Below are 14,120 nucleotides of genomic sequence, written 5' to 3' on the forward strand. Positions count from 1 at the left end.
GGCCCAAAAATTCTTTAACTCTTAATAACTTAGTAACCACTCGCCGCTTCCCTCCCCGGCCCTCCCACTCACTGCTCCCCTTCCCTACCCTCCCACACACCACTTCTCCCTTCTGGTCACTGCCTCTTCCTCCCTAATCCTCTCCTAGCTACCACCGTGCTCGACACTCCTGCTTGTACTTCTACCTACCCACTTGCCATCTCTCCTTCACTCTCCATTTCCTTCTTCTGAACACTTGCTGTGAGTGAGGGCTTGGGAAAGGGGTGGCAAGAGGGACAAGGCAAGGGAGTGAAAAGGACTGAGTGTGAGGGAAGCAGCGAGTGGAAGGACTGGCGAGTGGATGGGTCAAGAGGGAACCAGCAAGCAGGGTCGGGGGGGATGGTGTTGAGCAAGGAAGGCTGGGGAAGGAAGCAGCAGGGCCAGGAAGGGAGGCAGCGCGCAGGAGGGGCTGAAAGCAGGAGAGTTGGCGAGCGGGGATTCAGCAAGCAGGCTGCAGGAAAAACAAGTGCTGAGGTAGCTTTGGGCTTCAGGAACTGACAAGTGAATTTCAGCTGTTAATTCTACCTGATTATTCTTGTCAAACTTGGCTCTCCTCTGTTAATTTCCTGTCCACAGGGAGTCCACCAGTTCTTTGCTTGTGGACCAGAGTAGCAGTAGTCCTCATTTAAACCATCAGGACATGTATGGCACTTGGTGTCATGAAGCTATTAATGTATATGATATTTTGGAAAATATTTTTCTTTTAAAATAGAGATTTAATCTCCAGGTATGTCTTAATTGGATTAAAACCAACTAGTCTGGGTGTTTTGATGTACCAGTTTGAGACATAAACAGGGAGATAGGGCAGACATTTCTGCCTGTCGGGCGGGTGGGTCTGACCCAATCTCCGGCTGATGGGGAGCCAATCCCCACCAGCGAGGCAGGCCATACCACCATTTTATGCAGGCGGGCCAATTAAGGCCCGCCCAGTGTGACATCCGGCGGGAAGCACTATGCGCTTCCTGTGCAGGGTGGATCCGTAAAAGCGAGAGTGCGCTCTTTCGCGCACGCGCACATCTTCCTGAGGCTAAGTGCTGCCTCAGGGAGATTGCTTACACTTTGAAAAATATTAAAAATAGAAAAAAATTCCCTAACATATCCCCCTCATGTGACAATGTCACATGAGATTGGACATGTTCATGATTTACAGAAAAGCTTTATTAAAATTTTTAAACCCTGCATGAAACCTCATCCCGCCACTGGATGAGGTTTCATGTTTTCTCTATTTGCCGCCGGGGCTCCTGGCCTGCCCGCCAACCTTAACGTTGGACAGGCAGGTCCTTTAATTGTTTAAATGGTCCTGTCAATGGCCTCAATTGGCCATTGACAGATCAGCAGGCCCGCAGCTGATTTTGAAAATTTAAATGGGGGCGGGATGACGTCAGGGGGTTCTGCCCGACGTCATCCAGCGTCATTTTACGTATCGGCAAGCAGGCCTCGCCCCTGCTCGCTGACGGTAAAATTCTGCCCATAGTGTGCCTTCGCATTTTCTGAATAGAGCATTCAAGAAGTGGGGTCAAAATTGACACCTTTCTAGCAGCTATGTTTTTTTTTTTACTAATAAAATTAGTATTATGAAAAGGGTTTCATTGCTAAAAAGGTGAAGTTCAAAGAGGGTGTTGATACAACGAGAATTAACATTCAATGGGGCTGGTAGGTATAACCTCAATAGTTTTCGGGTGTGCAGAGGCAGAGACAATGTAAGATCAAAAGGCAGCAGCAAGCCTCCAACTGGCTCCAGAGTAAAAGGAACCTCATTTTGAAATCGTAAGGTGAAAAATGCTTTGTCTAGTGTTTGGTTAGCATATGGGTTGCTGTTGTCTTAATGGACATTAGTTTGAGATTTTGTTAAAAGTTATGATAGTAGTAATTTGTAGCCATGTGCATATATTTTACCCTGTGTAAGTTAATACAATGTTTTACTTAGTTTAATGTAAAACTTCGAGAACTAATGGTCTGGTTCCTGAATTTAAGGTCGCATCTCAAACATAACACTTAAAATTACAGGCTATGACAGTTGTTTAAAGTTTCCATCTGGGATTTTTAAATAACTCCGCTTTACCAACTGCATCAGTCATAGCACTTGGACTGTAGCCCTGCAACCATCCCTCTAAGCAACCTCACTTTCCCCATATCTTCTGTGTCCCCCATGTATCCTCCATAGCCACACACCCAGCATACACTATGACAGTTCTCAGGAGCCATGCAATAGCAATGGGAATTATTTAAAAAGCATTGGAAAAACATTAAATCTCTAACAACCTAAGAAAGCCCTGAAATCAAACCCAGTATCATTGATACTGGTCCAAAAACCCTAAGGCAAATAAAATATTATCCTTTAAGTGCCTATTAGTTTTGCAAACAAATGAGAAACCACAAAGACATAGGTGTTATTATAGGCTTGCATAAATTTTAATAGTTTGTGGATCAATAAGGCCACATGCTGAGCTGAAGCTTTTGAAATCCAGCCAAGCATTCATAATGGACCTGCTGTCATAACAAAAGTTTATAGCTTTATTGATAGAACAGATATTCATTCCCTTTTCAAAGCAATGTGCCTGTCAATCAATGGAGGGGGAGCAGATGCAGAACATGTTTCTTCCTTCGGAAACAGGCTTTTTTGAAAAAGCAGCCAGATCTGCCAGTCCAATGAAATCAGAGCACCAAAACATGACTGCAGCAGACATTTTGTTTTATATTTTTAATACATGATGGCATTTTCTCCACTGGAAAAGTACTATAAATGCATGTAAACAATTACAAAATGCTGGTGAATGTAATGGTCAACTTTCCCTTGCACAAATCACTACATCTAAACACATTAAATTACGATACAGCAGCTAATAGTGCCATTTGAAGATGTCAAAATATTTTACACTCGCCTTTCAGAATGTTCAATCTCCTCAGCAGACCTATGAATTTTCTTCAAAAACTCTCAAACCTGTTGTGCTTTTAATGGGCTTCCAAAACCCTGCACTATCAGGCAAAAATGTGTGGAGGAGGAAATCTGATTTCTGTCCCCCATTTAAAACGGGGAACCTGATCTCAACGGGGCGGGTGAGCGTATTGCACACTATGCATTCCCGAGCCACAAACAGGCCACAGGAAAATAGAATGGGATCAGAATTCCGGAGGAAGATCGGGTTTCCTCCAAAACAAAAAATTCAAGTGTGGCTGTTTGTGCACCAAAACACATACCCACACGCAAATGAAGGTTTAGTCATTAGTCTCACTGTAAAAGCCCCTTAAAAAGTTGTCCCTTGTTAAATGAGCTATAACTGGATTTTAAAAGTATACTCAATTCATAATTACTGTTAAACAGCCTTACTGACCCTGAAAGAGTAAATTTGTATCTGTTGAATGTCAAATTTCTCCATTATGATTAAAAATCCCACAAATTTTTTTTTTAAAGTTGATGATATTCTATGTTCTGCCTTAATCCCATATATGAGTCCCACTCATTTGATTTATCTGTAATACTTAAAAATTAAAATGAAGGGAATCTGTGGGTTTTACTTAATTTGCTGTCTGCAGAAATAATTCAACATGATTGGCTGCTAACCAATGGCATCACTGTACTGGAGGCCTGGCAATCCCCTTGGCATCAGAAACAAACTGACATTGAGAAAAGGGGCCCATGCCACAGAGATCATTAGATTTCTTCGAGGTCAAGTGGCAAGCACCATTCCTTCACCGATGACTGCAAGATGCAGCTAAAGACATAAATATTTTCAGAATCAATGCTGCTTTTATGCAAGTGATTCAACATGATTAAGTTCTACTTACAGTTAAACCAACTCCAATGAAAACGCATATCATTCCAACAGTAACATATGCACAGCAACGCCTTCGAGGCAATGCACTGCCAACAGACGATCTAAAAGGAAAGCAAAATAAATAGCTGCTTATGTTGCATCTGTAGTGTTATCACAGCAGTAAGCTATTGTAACATTGTGGCAATGAACTAAAAAAAGGAACAATTTGAATGCATAAGGATTCCTTTTACAAAATGACACTACCAACAGGTAAAACTCCCATTGGCAGCACCATTTTGCAAAATTATCACCATGATACCCACTCCCTAAGTAGGTATCCATATATGCCCAAGTAGCGTTTAATGATGTTCCTTCCTCTATTGGCACCATTTAAGAGAGAATGGCAATCTCCATCTTTTCTGACATCATCACACTACATTGACAGTCAAGTAATCTACTCCAAGACCACAGCCAGTCTTAATGGGCAGTTACCAAATGGCACACGATCAATCCAGGGATGATAGTCGCTCTGAATTTCTCTTTGTAGGAAAGTGCTTGACCTTTGTTACATTCATTTCAGGGAAGTAGTAATTTAGGAAATAGGGACTACAAGATTAAATGATCATAACAATAAATACCGCAGGTGAGAAAGATGCTAACTGGTCGGCCGAGGCCGAGGTGTTGCCGTGGAGAAAACAAGAGTGAACTACAGGCTCGCCAAACTCTCAGGTAGTTCAAAAAAGGTGCAAGGCTTGAACGTATCCCTTTTGTTTGTAGAGAATAGGCCCCTGCATATGAATATATGTCACTTCTACCAAACATAAATGAGCTATGTTCAGAGCTTGTCTCAGTATCCTAAACTGGTTGCTAGTGGTTGTTAGTACACTCGGATTGTTCAACAAGTGCTGCCAATTGAGGAATCGCATTTAACAGCAGACATTTCATTTTGGGTTTTGGAAGCATAGGCTGGTTGAGTATAACAACTGAAGGAACATGCTGTTTGATTTAATCAGCCAATCATTGGGATGTATGGTCTATGTACATGGCATCACATTGGCACTGAAATTGCTACATGGATAGGTAGAACAACATCTTTTTGGAATGGTGGCATCATCCTGTTAGTGGAAAGCACCACTTGCATAGCCACTGCATAATAGTAGCGTGAAACGGCTAGCTTAACCTGTTATTCAAATTTTTTCAGATACTTTGCCTTTCCAGGGTAATTTGAAGTAGACCGTGCACCTTTCATGTCCAAAAACTAGTGGCCTTTGGCCCAGTTGCAGTTTGCATGATGCACAATGATCTAATCAGGATACCGTCTCAGAGGATAGTTTTGACATGCTCTATTTCTGCATCAAGCTTTCAAGATATGCAAATAGTTAAGTTCCTAGATGCAAAATTGTTGATAAGGCCAATATTGCAGTGTTTCCATCTGTATGAATCCCAACATGTATATTGGCCAGTGACGTGGCCATGCAGTATGGCTCCCTGGTGCTTTCCCCATGCCAACAGGTTGGTCAATGACTTGCCAACCAATTAGCATCCTTCTCTCCTGTAGTATGAATTGTGATCATTTGAAATTTGGTATTCTTGCGTTTGTCCTGATGAGTGCAAGACAAGAGCTTTGGCAACATGTTGCTCTTTTCAGCATAAAACAGACAAGTTATATGAGTTGGCAACAAGATGCCAAATGGAGTATGATGTGAGGAAATGAAGTTATTTGCTTTGGTAGTAAGAATAGTAGAGCAAAATATTTTTTTAAAAGCATGAAGCTTGTAAATATTGATGTTCAAAGAGACTCCAGCATACTCTTGGAAGGAGCACAATGTTAGCATGCAGGTACAGCAAAACCAATCAGTAAGGCAAATGATATGTTAGGCTTTATTGCAAGGGGACTGGACTATAAGAACAAGGAAGTTTTGCTGCAATTGTATAGGGCTGTGATGAGACTATACCTGAAGAACTGTGGGTCCATATCTAAAGGAGGATATGCTTCTCTTGGAAGCGGTACAGTGAAGGTTCACCAGATTGTTCCCTAGGAGGAGAGGGTTGTCCTATGATGAGAGGCTGAGTAAATTGAACCTATATTCTCAGGAGTTTAGAAGAATGAGGGGTGATCATATTTAAATATATAAAATTCTGAAAGGTGTTGACAGATTAGACTCTGAGGTTGTTCCCGTCTTGGGAATCTAAAGTCACAGCCTCAGGATAAGGGATCGATCAAATATAACTGAGTGAAGAAATTTCTCCTCAGCTCTGAGGGTTTTGAATCTTTGGAATTCGCTACCTCAGTTGTGGAAACTCCATTATTAATTATATTGGAGTCTGGGACAGGCAGATTTAAAATCAGTCAGGGAATCAAAGGGTCAGGGGAGTGTGCAGGAAAGTGGAGTTGGGGCAGAAAATCATCCATGATCATATTGAATAGTAGAGCAGACTTTAGGTGCTGTATGGTCTACTCCTGCTCCTATTTCTAATGCTATGTTCTGAGGAGATGATACTGAGTGACTTAGAGAACACAGATGAGGTAGAGCAAGTGGCAGTAGGAGAGGGAGAAAGGGAACCTATTGCTCACCAATAACCATCTCTACCATTAGGGTAGCAATGTAATCAACAACCTTGTCACAAAATTAGTTGCGTTTGAGCAGGACTTTACCATACCTTAATCATATTTACTCCCCTCCAGCATTAAAAGGCTCAATTTTTAGGACCTGCAAACGGCAGGAATGGGGACCAAAGGGACACCAAAATACCACCAGTATGCCAGTTTCCTGACACTGCTCACGGCACCAGCCACGTTCACTATGGAGAGGGGGCCCTATCCCTGACTAAGGTCAATTAAAGTGGTTGAGGACCTAATTAAGAGCTTGTTAATTGGGCTGGGATTGGGGGGGGGGGGGGGGGTTGAGATTTTTTTTTAAACTGGGGCTGCACACCATGCCTGCAGTAAACCAGAAGTAGCCACCCTAGGGAACTACATGGGCCCTATAAAAGTTTAAGGAGTGCAGAGGGAAAGGAGTCAGCCATTGACAAGCAGCTGCTGCGCAGGTGTTGAGGAAAGTAGGCAGTAAGTGCTTGCACAATGTAGGGTGTTATCACCCTTCTCCTGTTGTGGTGGCACAAGAGCAGGCAATAAGGCTGCCAAGGACAATTGAACACAAGGAAAGTAGTAGGCAAGCAGGGCACAACTCTCAGATGTTGGGCCCAGCAACTATGAGGGCAACTGCAGGAAAGGCAGAGCCTCAAACATCAGAAGGGCTTGGGAGACAGACAAGGGGTAGGAAGGATACGGAGGCCATATATCTGCATAGGATCTACTGCTGAAGAAAGAGCTACCTGGAAGAGATGACTGAGACCAAATGTTGCAGGAGCCTATGACTCTTCAGGCTAGTAGTCACAGGTGTCTGTACCCTTTTTGCCAAGAATTTTGCACCCTATGGTACATGTCACCATGCCCTGCCAGTAACTGTCAAGGTCACCGTGACCTTGATCTTAGCTTCTGCCTCTTCCCAAGGTTCAGCTGTGAATCCAGTGGCACCTGAAGCAGCAGCACACCACTGCAACTCATAGGTCACTGATGCGCTCTTTGCCAAAGCCAGACAGCCAATTCAGTTCAGCCACACGGGCACAGCGAGCAGTGGGTTTGATTCTCCCAGGTGCATGGTATCATCAATTGCACCACGTGGTCAGCGAGGCACCCAGTGAACAGCCAGTCAGAGAAAAGGCTTTCAGTCCCTTAAAGTTCAGCTGGTCTGCAACCACAACAAAAGCTTCCTCCATTTGCATACTCACGTTCCTGGCAGCTGCCATAACTCCTTCCTCCGTCAGTCCGCACTGCTTCAGGTCTTCACCCCAACCCCCAAACTACGTGATGAGTCCTACGGGTCAAAGGACTTTCCTTGAAAAGGTGGTTTCTCATACCCCCGTGAGAGCCCTAGGCAGAGGCAGCAAAACCAACTCCACCTGCTCACTAGGACAACCACTGAGCAGGCCATTGGACTTCTAAAGATGCGATCTCATGCATGGACTGGTCCCATGGTGCCCCAAAATATAGTCCTGCAAGGGTCTTGCTCTTTCTGGTGGCCTATGTTCTCCATAACATGGCCCTCCATGGTGCCCCAAAATATAGTCCTGCAAGGGTCTTGCTCTTTCTGGTGGCCTATGTTCTCCATAACATAGCCCTCCAAAGGTGTGGAGCTCAAAAATGCTATGGACCTCAAGGATGGGAGGCCCTGGAGGGAGATAGCTCATTGGAGGAAGAGGAGAAGGAAATGGAGCCAGAGAAGAAAGATCCAGGACACAGAGGTTAGACAAGGCTGCAAGGCATGAATCAATGAATGTCAGGGTTCATATGACTTGGGAACTTTTCATCTGAGTCCATCTGGCCCAGGTGGAAGAACACAGTATGGAAGTCAGTCTGAGGTACCTGTGCTAACTTATTCATTCAAGACTCAAGCCAATACATCTAAACTCTTACCCTCAAAGGAGGATGCATATTCTGCCACATGGCTTTGTCATCACTGTTGATTTTCCTTCAATACCTTATACCACTTTTCTTGTCACACCAGCAACAAATGGAGTCTCAGACATCCAGTTTAAAGTGTATTTATTGACAGTGCCAAGGAAAGAAACAATGTATGGAAACAGTAAGACGACACCCCAGTGATCCACTCAGCGCTTGGTGCAACGCAACGACCTCCGCGATCAACCACTGTTACATGTTGCTCTCCTTGTAACCTCCGAGAGGTGCAGGCAGCCCGCTCACTTATTTTGGCTTGTGGCTGAGATGCATGTGGCTGTTGTCTTTGTCGTTGAGTTGCCCATGGGGGCATCTCATTTCCAAAGGCTGCTGCACCTGCATTACAGAAGCAGCCTCCAGAACCTGGCCCTGCTGCAGAGACACTCACTGTCAGAGAAGACAAGGAAGTCGAGAACAATGGAGGCACCCCGTGAAGGTTGATATCTCATCCTCCTCTCCAACATCTTCTGCCCTTGGCTGGTGCACTGGATGATTTAAGGAGGGCACCAGTTGGGACACACCTTCCAAACTTCTCCACAAAACTAGTGCTACTGACTGGACCAGATTACAGAGTGGCATGCAACCTGTGGCTGACCACACTCTCAGTGGAGGAGCTCATGCACACATAGCACTGAGCCATGGTGCTGGATGAACTCCTCCATATTCTCTACATGACCCCACACTGCCTCAGGCAACTCTGACAGATGGGAAAACATCAACTGCTGCTGTTCTAAGTACAGCCTTTTTTCTTGAGACTCTTTAGAGTCTGCATCTGTGCCCAGCTGTACAAGAATATGCCTGATCTCCCTCTGCCAAAGGGGCCTACATCTGCTTCGAGCTCTGGCACCTCCTCACATTTGTGTGGCGCTCCTCACCCAGTGCCACCCTATCTAAATGCACCTGAGGATTCACCCAGGTAAGAATGTCTGTGCTGATGGTGAGCTTGTAATGTGTGATGGTGCTTTTTCAGTTCTGTGCTGTCCTTCTAGAGCTGCAGAGGGAGGGTGTCATGGATGGATGCCTACATCTGTGGGAGATAAAATGATGAGAGCTAGCCTAGGAGAGTAGAAGCTGCTGCTGTGCAGAGGCTATCTAATGTTATTCAGCCTCAGCATGTTGTCAGATGAGATGCAGTGCACAGCACACCCAAGTACACTGCACTCTGTAACCATATCTAGCATGTATTCCACCAGGGCCAACTTCCTCTACGTCAGTAATCCTAGCTACTTCTATCGCTTGGTCTTCCACTGGTGTGACCATATGGAAATACAGCATCCCTCTGCCTGTTTACACTCATTCCTAAGCATTACGAGCATGTTTCTCCTGCAAGGATAAAACAAAGCATGATACAGCATTGCTGACCTCTGTGACCAACTGCATCTGCTCCAATTCATTAGAAGGTGCATGCTTCAGTGCTGACAGATTCTTAGCAGCACTATGGCTCTGGGCCATTTGGAAGGACGAGTACATGACCTGGGAACACAACCCTCCAACGGTCAGTAGCTGCTTGTGCCCTGAAGTTCCTCAGCTGGTTAGTCTGCTGGAGGTTCGCCCTGAGGATTGGGGATTGCAGTGACCTTAGCAAAGTGTATCAGGTCAATGAACAATTTCCTACACTGAATTCAGATTGTTTAATGACACTTGTGAAACTGACATTCTCAACCCTGGCCTACTTTGCCTGTATGGGTGGTCACCTCAGGGAGTGGACCTCTCTTTGCCTTCTGGCCTCCAGCATCATTTTTGAGTGGTTGTCAGAGAACCATGGGGCTGCCCTGCCCCAGGTACCAGGCCTACAGCTCTCAGACAACATTATAGGAGATAGCAATCCAGAGCAAGGTTCAACAGCAATTTTCTCTGTGCTCCTTCATCACTCACGTGGCAGCCATAGTAACATCTGCTTTGAGTTTAAATGGGGTCTGCACTTCTTTATTCCCACCCCTGCTAGCTCTAATTGGCCGCAAAACCTATCTCCACACCATGAAAATCGTGACTCAATTCTGCTTCTCACATCTTGGGGCAGGTTCAGGACACAGAAACAGTCTTGACTTCTGTTTCCCACTCCCATTGCAAAAATGTAGCCCAAAGTACCTGTCAAAATGACCCACAGATGCTTTCCCTGATCTAATTTAGTTAGTACATTCACGTTAAAACATGCAGTGAGAATACAGAGCTATAAACGTCCTACTATTTTCAGTTCTCTATATCAAAATGCATCTGCCATTTTTCCTCTCAAAACAGTCTGAGCCCTCCATTATGTAATCATTCCTATATCCTAGCGTATTTTACAAACCTGAAGACCAGATCTACCAGTTCATTTTGAGAAATATTGAAGATACCACCCCCAACGCTGAAAGGAAAATTGAGCATATCATATTATGAGTACAATCTTCTACAGCTTGTTCTCCACCCGCACCAAAACTGAATTTAACACCAATGCATACTAACTACCTCAGCTTATTTCTTTTAATGAGATAATCTTATCAAAACTTTTACTGAAAATCAATGTATATCAAAATACACTCACTCCATTATCCCATCTACTCACTCCATTATCCACATCTTTTGTTGTTCTATGAAAAGATTGACCCAGAAAAAGATTGGTCAATTGGTCAAGTTTAGTCAACCAGCTTCCAAAATATCCAAGGTGCCAACCAACTAACCCATGGGTCTCCCCTCCCACTGACCAGTAGTGGGCACTCAGACCCTGGATCAAACACAGTTTGTTTAAGAGACCACTGGGGGCTCCAAAGCTGGAAGCCAGTTTGGTCCCCAGAAATTTGTAATACCACACTGCAGCCAGGCACCACTTGGGTATCACCTCAGAATGCAATTAGAATCAGTTTAAGAACATCACCAAGAAACACCAAGGCTAAGTATGTGTTAAAATAAATCACCTTCTGACCAAGATATTTTGATGGCTATTAGGAAGAGGCCATTCAGCCTCTCCTTCACCTAAGCCTATTCTGCCATTCAAACAGATCATGGTTGATTGTACCTTAATTTTATTTAGTGCCTTTGCTCCATATTCCCTAGATATCCTTAATTAAAAATCTCTCTCTCATTCTTGAGCATTTTAATTGATGATTTAAAATCTGCAGCCTTTTTCAGGGCACGGCAGATTGGTGGAAAGTGTTCTCGATTTGCACTACCCTTTATGTGAAAATTTCCTTCTAAATTTCACATCCAAGTGGCTTTGCTCTAATTTTTCAGATTGTGCCAACTTGTGAATTCTCTACCAGAGAAAATAGCTTCTCCTTATTAAAACGTTTTAATATTTTAAACACAATTTGAATATTCCCCCTCAAATGTCCAAACTTAAAGGTATAGAAACCAAGCTTATGCAACAGGTCCTCATAATTTAACGCTTTAAATCCTGGTATAATTCTGGTGAATCTACACTGCAGCCTTGCCAAGTCCAATCTAAGATAAGGGTGAGAAACTCACAGTCAAACAAAGCACCAAGTTTTTTTTTTGCATCCTTGACATTTCAAATACAGTGAAACCTATAGATTAGGCACACCTCAGGGACTTACATGAGGTGAGCTTTAATTTCACATATCCTTATTTTCAAGGTGGTCATTGTTTGTATAGTAAAACAGATAAGCAAAATATTCCAAGATTATTGCATCCCCCTGCATATTCATAGACAATTAAGAAATTTTTGGCACAGGAGGCTATTCAGCCCATCATGATTGCGCCAGCTGACAGAGCGCCATTCAGCGTAATTACACTTTCCAGCTCTTGATCTGTAGATTAGTGGGTTAGGGCATTTCAAGAGCATATTCAAGTACTTTTTAAATGCAATAAAAGAGTTCTGCCTCTACTCATCTCCAGGTAGTGAGTTCTAGACACCTATCACACTCTGGAAGAAATCCCCTTTTTGCCCCCCACCCACAACTGCGGGTGAATTGTGGCAAATTCTGGATCCCTGCCTGTGGTTTCAGTTCATTTTCTGTTTGTTGGGTTTCCCAGTTCATTACCATCCCCATGGTCCTTTTCCATTGAGGGAGGGATGTCTTGATCCTGGGTTCTGCTATGTTGACACCACGCACATGGCAAGGTGGCTATAAGGCTAGAGCGGCTAACAGATCTCAACCCCAAAATGTTGGAGAGGTGGTGAGGTGGGGGCTACATGAAACTAGTATCCTGCAGGTCTTTGCCCTGGAACTCTTCACTCCCCGTGCTGTAGCTGGCTAATGTTTGAAGTGCTTTGGGGTTGGGTAGGGGGCTGTTAATAGCACATGAAGGCATGCCAGGAGCAGCATGAGCATACCTAAAAATGAGGTGTCAACCTGGTGAAGCTATAACTCAGGACTACTTGCGTGCCAAACAACATAAGCAGCAAGTGATAGACAGGGCTAAGCAATTTTCACAACCAACAATCAGATCTAAGCTCTGCAGTCCTGCCACATCTAGTCATGAATGAGGGTGTACAATTAAACAACTCACTGGAGGAGGAGGCTCCACAAATATCCCCATCCTCAATGATGGAGGAGCCCAGTACATCAATGCAAAAGATAAGGCTGAAGCATTCACAACAGTCTTCAGCCAGAAGTGCCAAGTGGATGATCCATCATGGCCTCCGCCAGAGTTTCCCAGCATCATAGATATCCAGTCTTCTGACAATTCAATTCACTCCATGTGATATCAAGAAACAGCTGAAAGCACAGGATAATGCAAAGGCTATGGGCCCTGACAATATTCCGGCAATATACTGAAGACTTTTGCTCCAGAACTTGCTATGCCTCTAGGGAAGGCGGTGGCATTGTGGTATCGTCACTGGACTAGTATTCCAGAGACCCAGGGCAATGTTCTGGGGACCCAGATTCAAGTCCCACCACAGCAGATTGAAATCAAACTTTACAATAAAAATATCTGGAATTAAAAGTCTAATGATGGCCATGAAGCCATTGCCGATTGTTGTAAAAACCCATCTGGTTCACTAATATCCTGGTCCAGCCTGCATGTGACTCCAGACCCACAACAATGTTGTTGACTCTTAAAATGCCCTCTAACCAAAGGCAATTAGGGATGGGCAATAAATGCTGGCCTAGCCAGTGATGTCCACATCCCATGAACGAATAATAAAATAGCTGTTTCAGTACAGCTACAACACTGGCATCTACCCAACAATGTGGAAAATTGCCCAGGGGTAGGTCCAGGACAAATCCAACCTAGCCAATTACTGATAATCAAGAGTAGACTGATGGGCAGTAAAGTGATGGAAGGGGTCGTCAACAGTACTGTCAAGCAGCATTTGTTTCGCAACAACCTGCTCACCGACACTGATTTTGGGTTCTGCCAGGGTCATTTAGCCTTCGGCCTCATTACAGCCTTGGTTCAAACATGGACAAAAGAGCTGAACTGCAGAGGTGAGGTTAAAGTGACTATCCTTGACATCAAGGCAGCATTCGACTGAATGTGGCATCAAGGAGCCCTAGAAAAACTACAGTCAATGGGAATCAGGAGGAAAACTCTCAGCTGGTTGGGGTCATAACTAGCACAAAGGAAGATGGTTGTGATTGTTAGAGGTCAATCATCTCAGTTCCAGGACATCACTGCAGGAGTTCCTCAGGATAATGTCCTAGGCCCAACCATCTTCAGCTGCTACATCAATGATCTTCCTTCCATCATAAGGTCAGAAGTGGAGATGTTCGCTGATGATTGCACAATGTTCAGCACCATTCACGACTCCTCAGACTTTGAAGCAGTCTATGGCCAAATGAAGAGCTGAACGATATCTAGGCTTGGGCTGACAAGTGGCAAGTAACATTTGTGCCAAACAGGTGCCAGGCAATGACCATCTC

The 14,120-nt window shown here is 44.2% G+C and overlaps 1 protein-coding gene across 1 annotated transcript in view; it reads right to left on the reverse strand.

Moving 5' to 3' along the window:
- Nucleotides 1-14,120, reverse strand: part of pip4p2 (phosphatidylinositol-4,5-bisphosphate 4-phosphatase 2) — a 98,621-nt gene that overhangs the window by 12,069 nt on the left and 72,432 nt on the right. The window contains exon 6 of the mRNA XM_041190619.1: nucleotides 3,826-3,916. Coding sequence (XP_041046553.1) covers nucleotides 3,826-3,916 — 91 coding nt within the window. The remainder of the gene's footprint in view (nucleotides 1-3,825; nucleotides 3,917-14,120) is intronic.

Source organism: Carcharodon carcharias, chromosome 6 (genome assembly GCF_017639515.1).
Source record: "Carcharodon carcharias isolate sCarCar2 chromosome 6, sCarCar2.pri, whole genome shotgun sequence".
Classification (NCBI taxonomy): Eukaryota; Metazoa; Chordata; class Chondrichthyes; order Lamniformes; family Lamnidae; genus Carcharodon; species Carcharodon carcharias.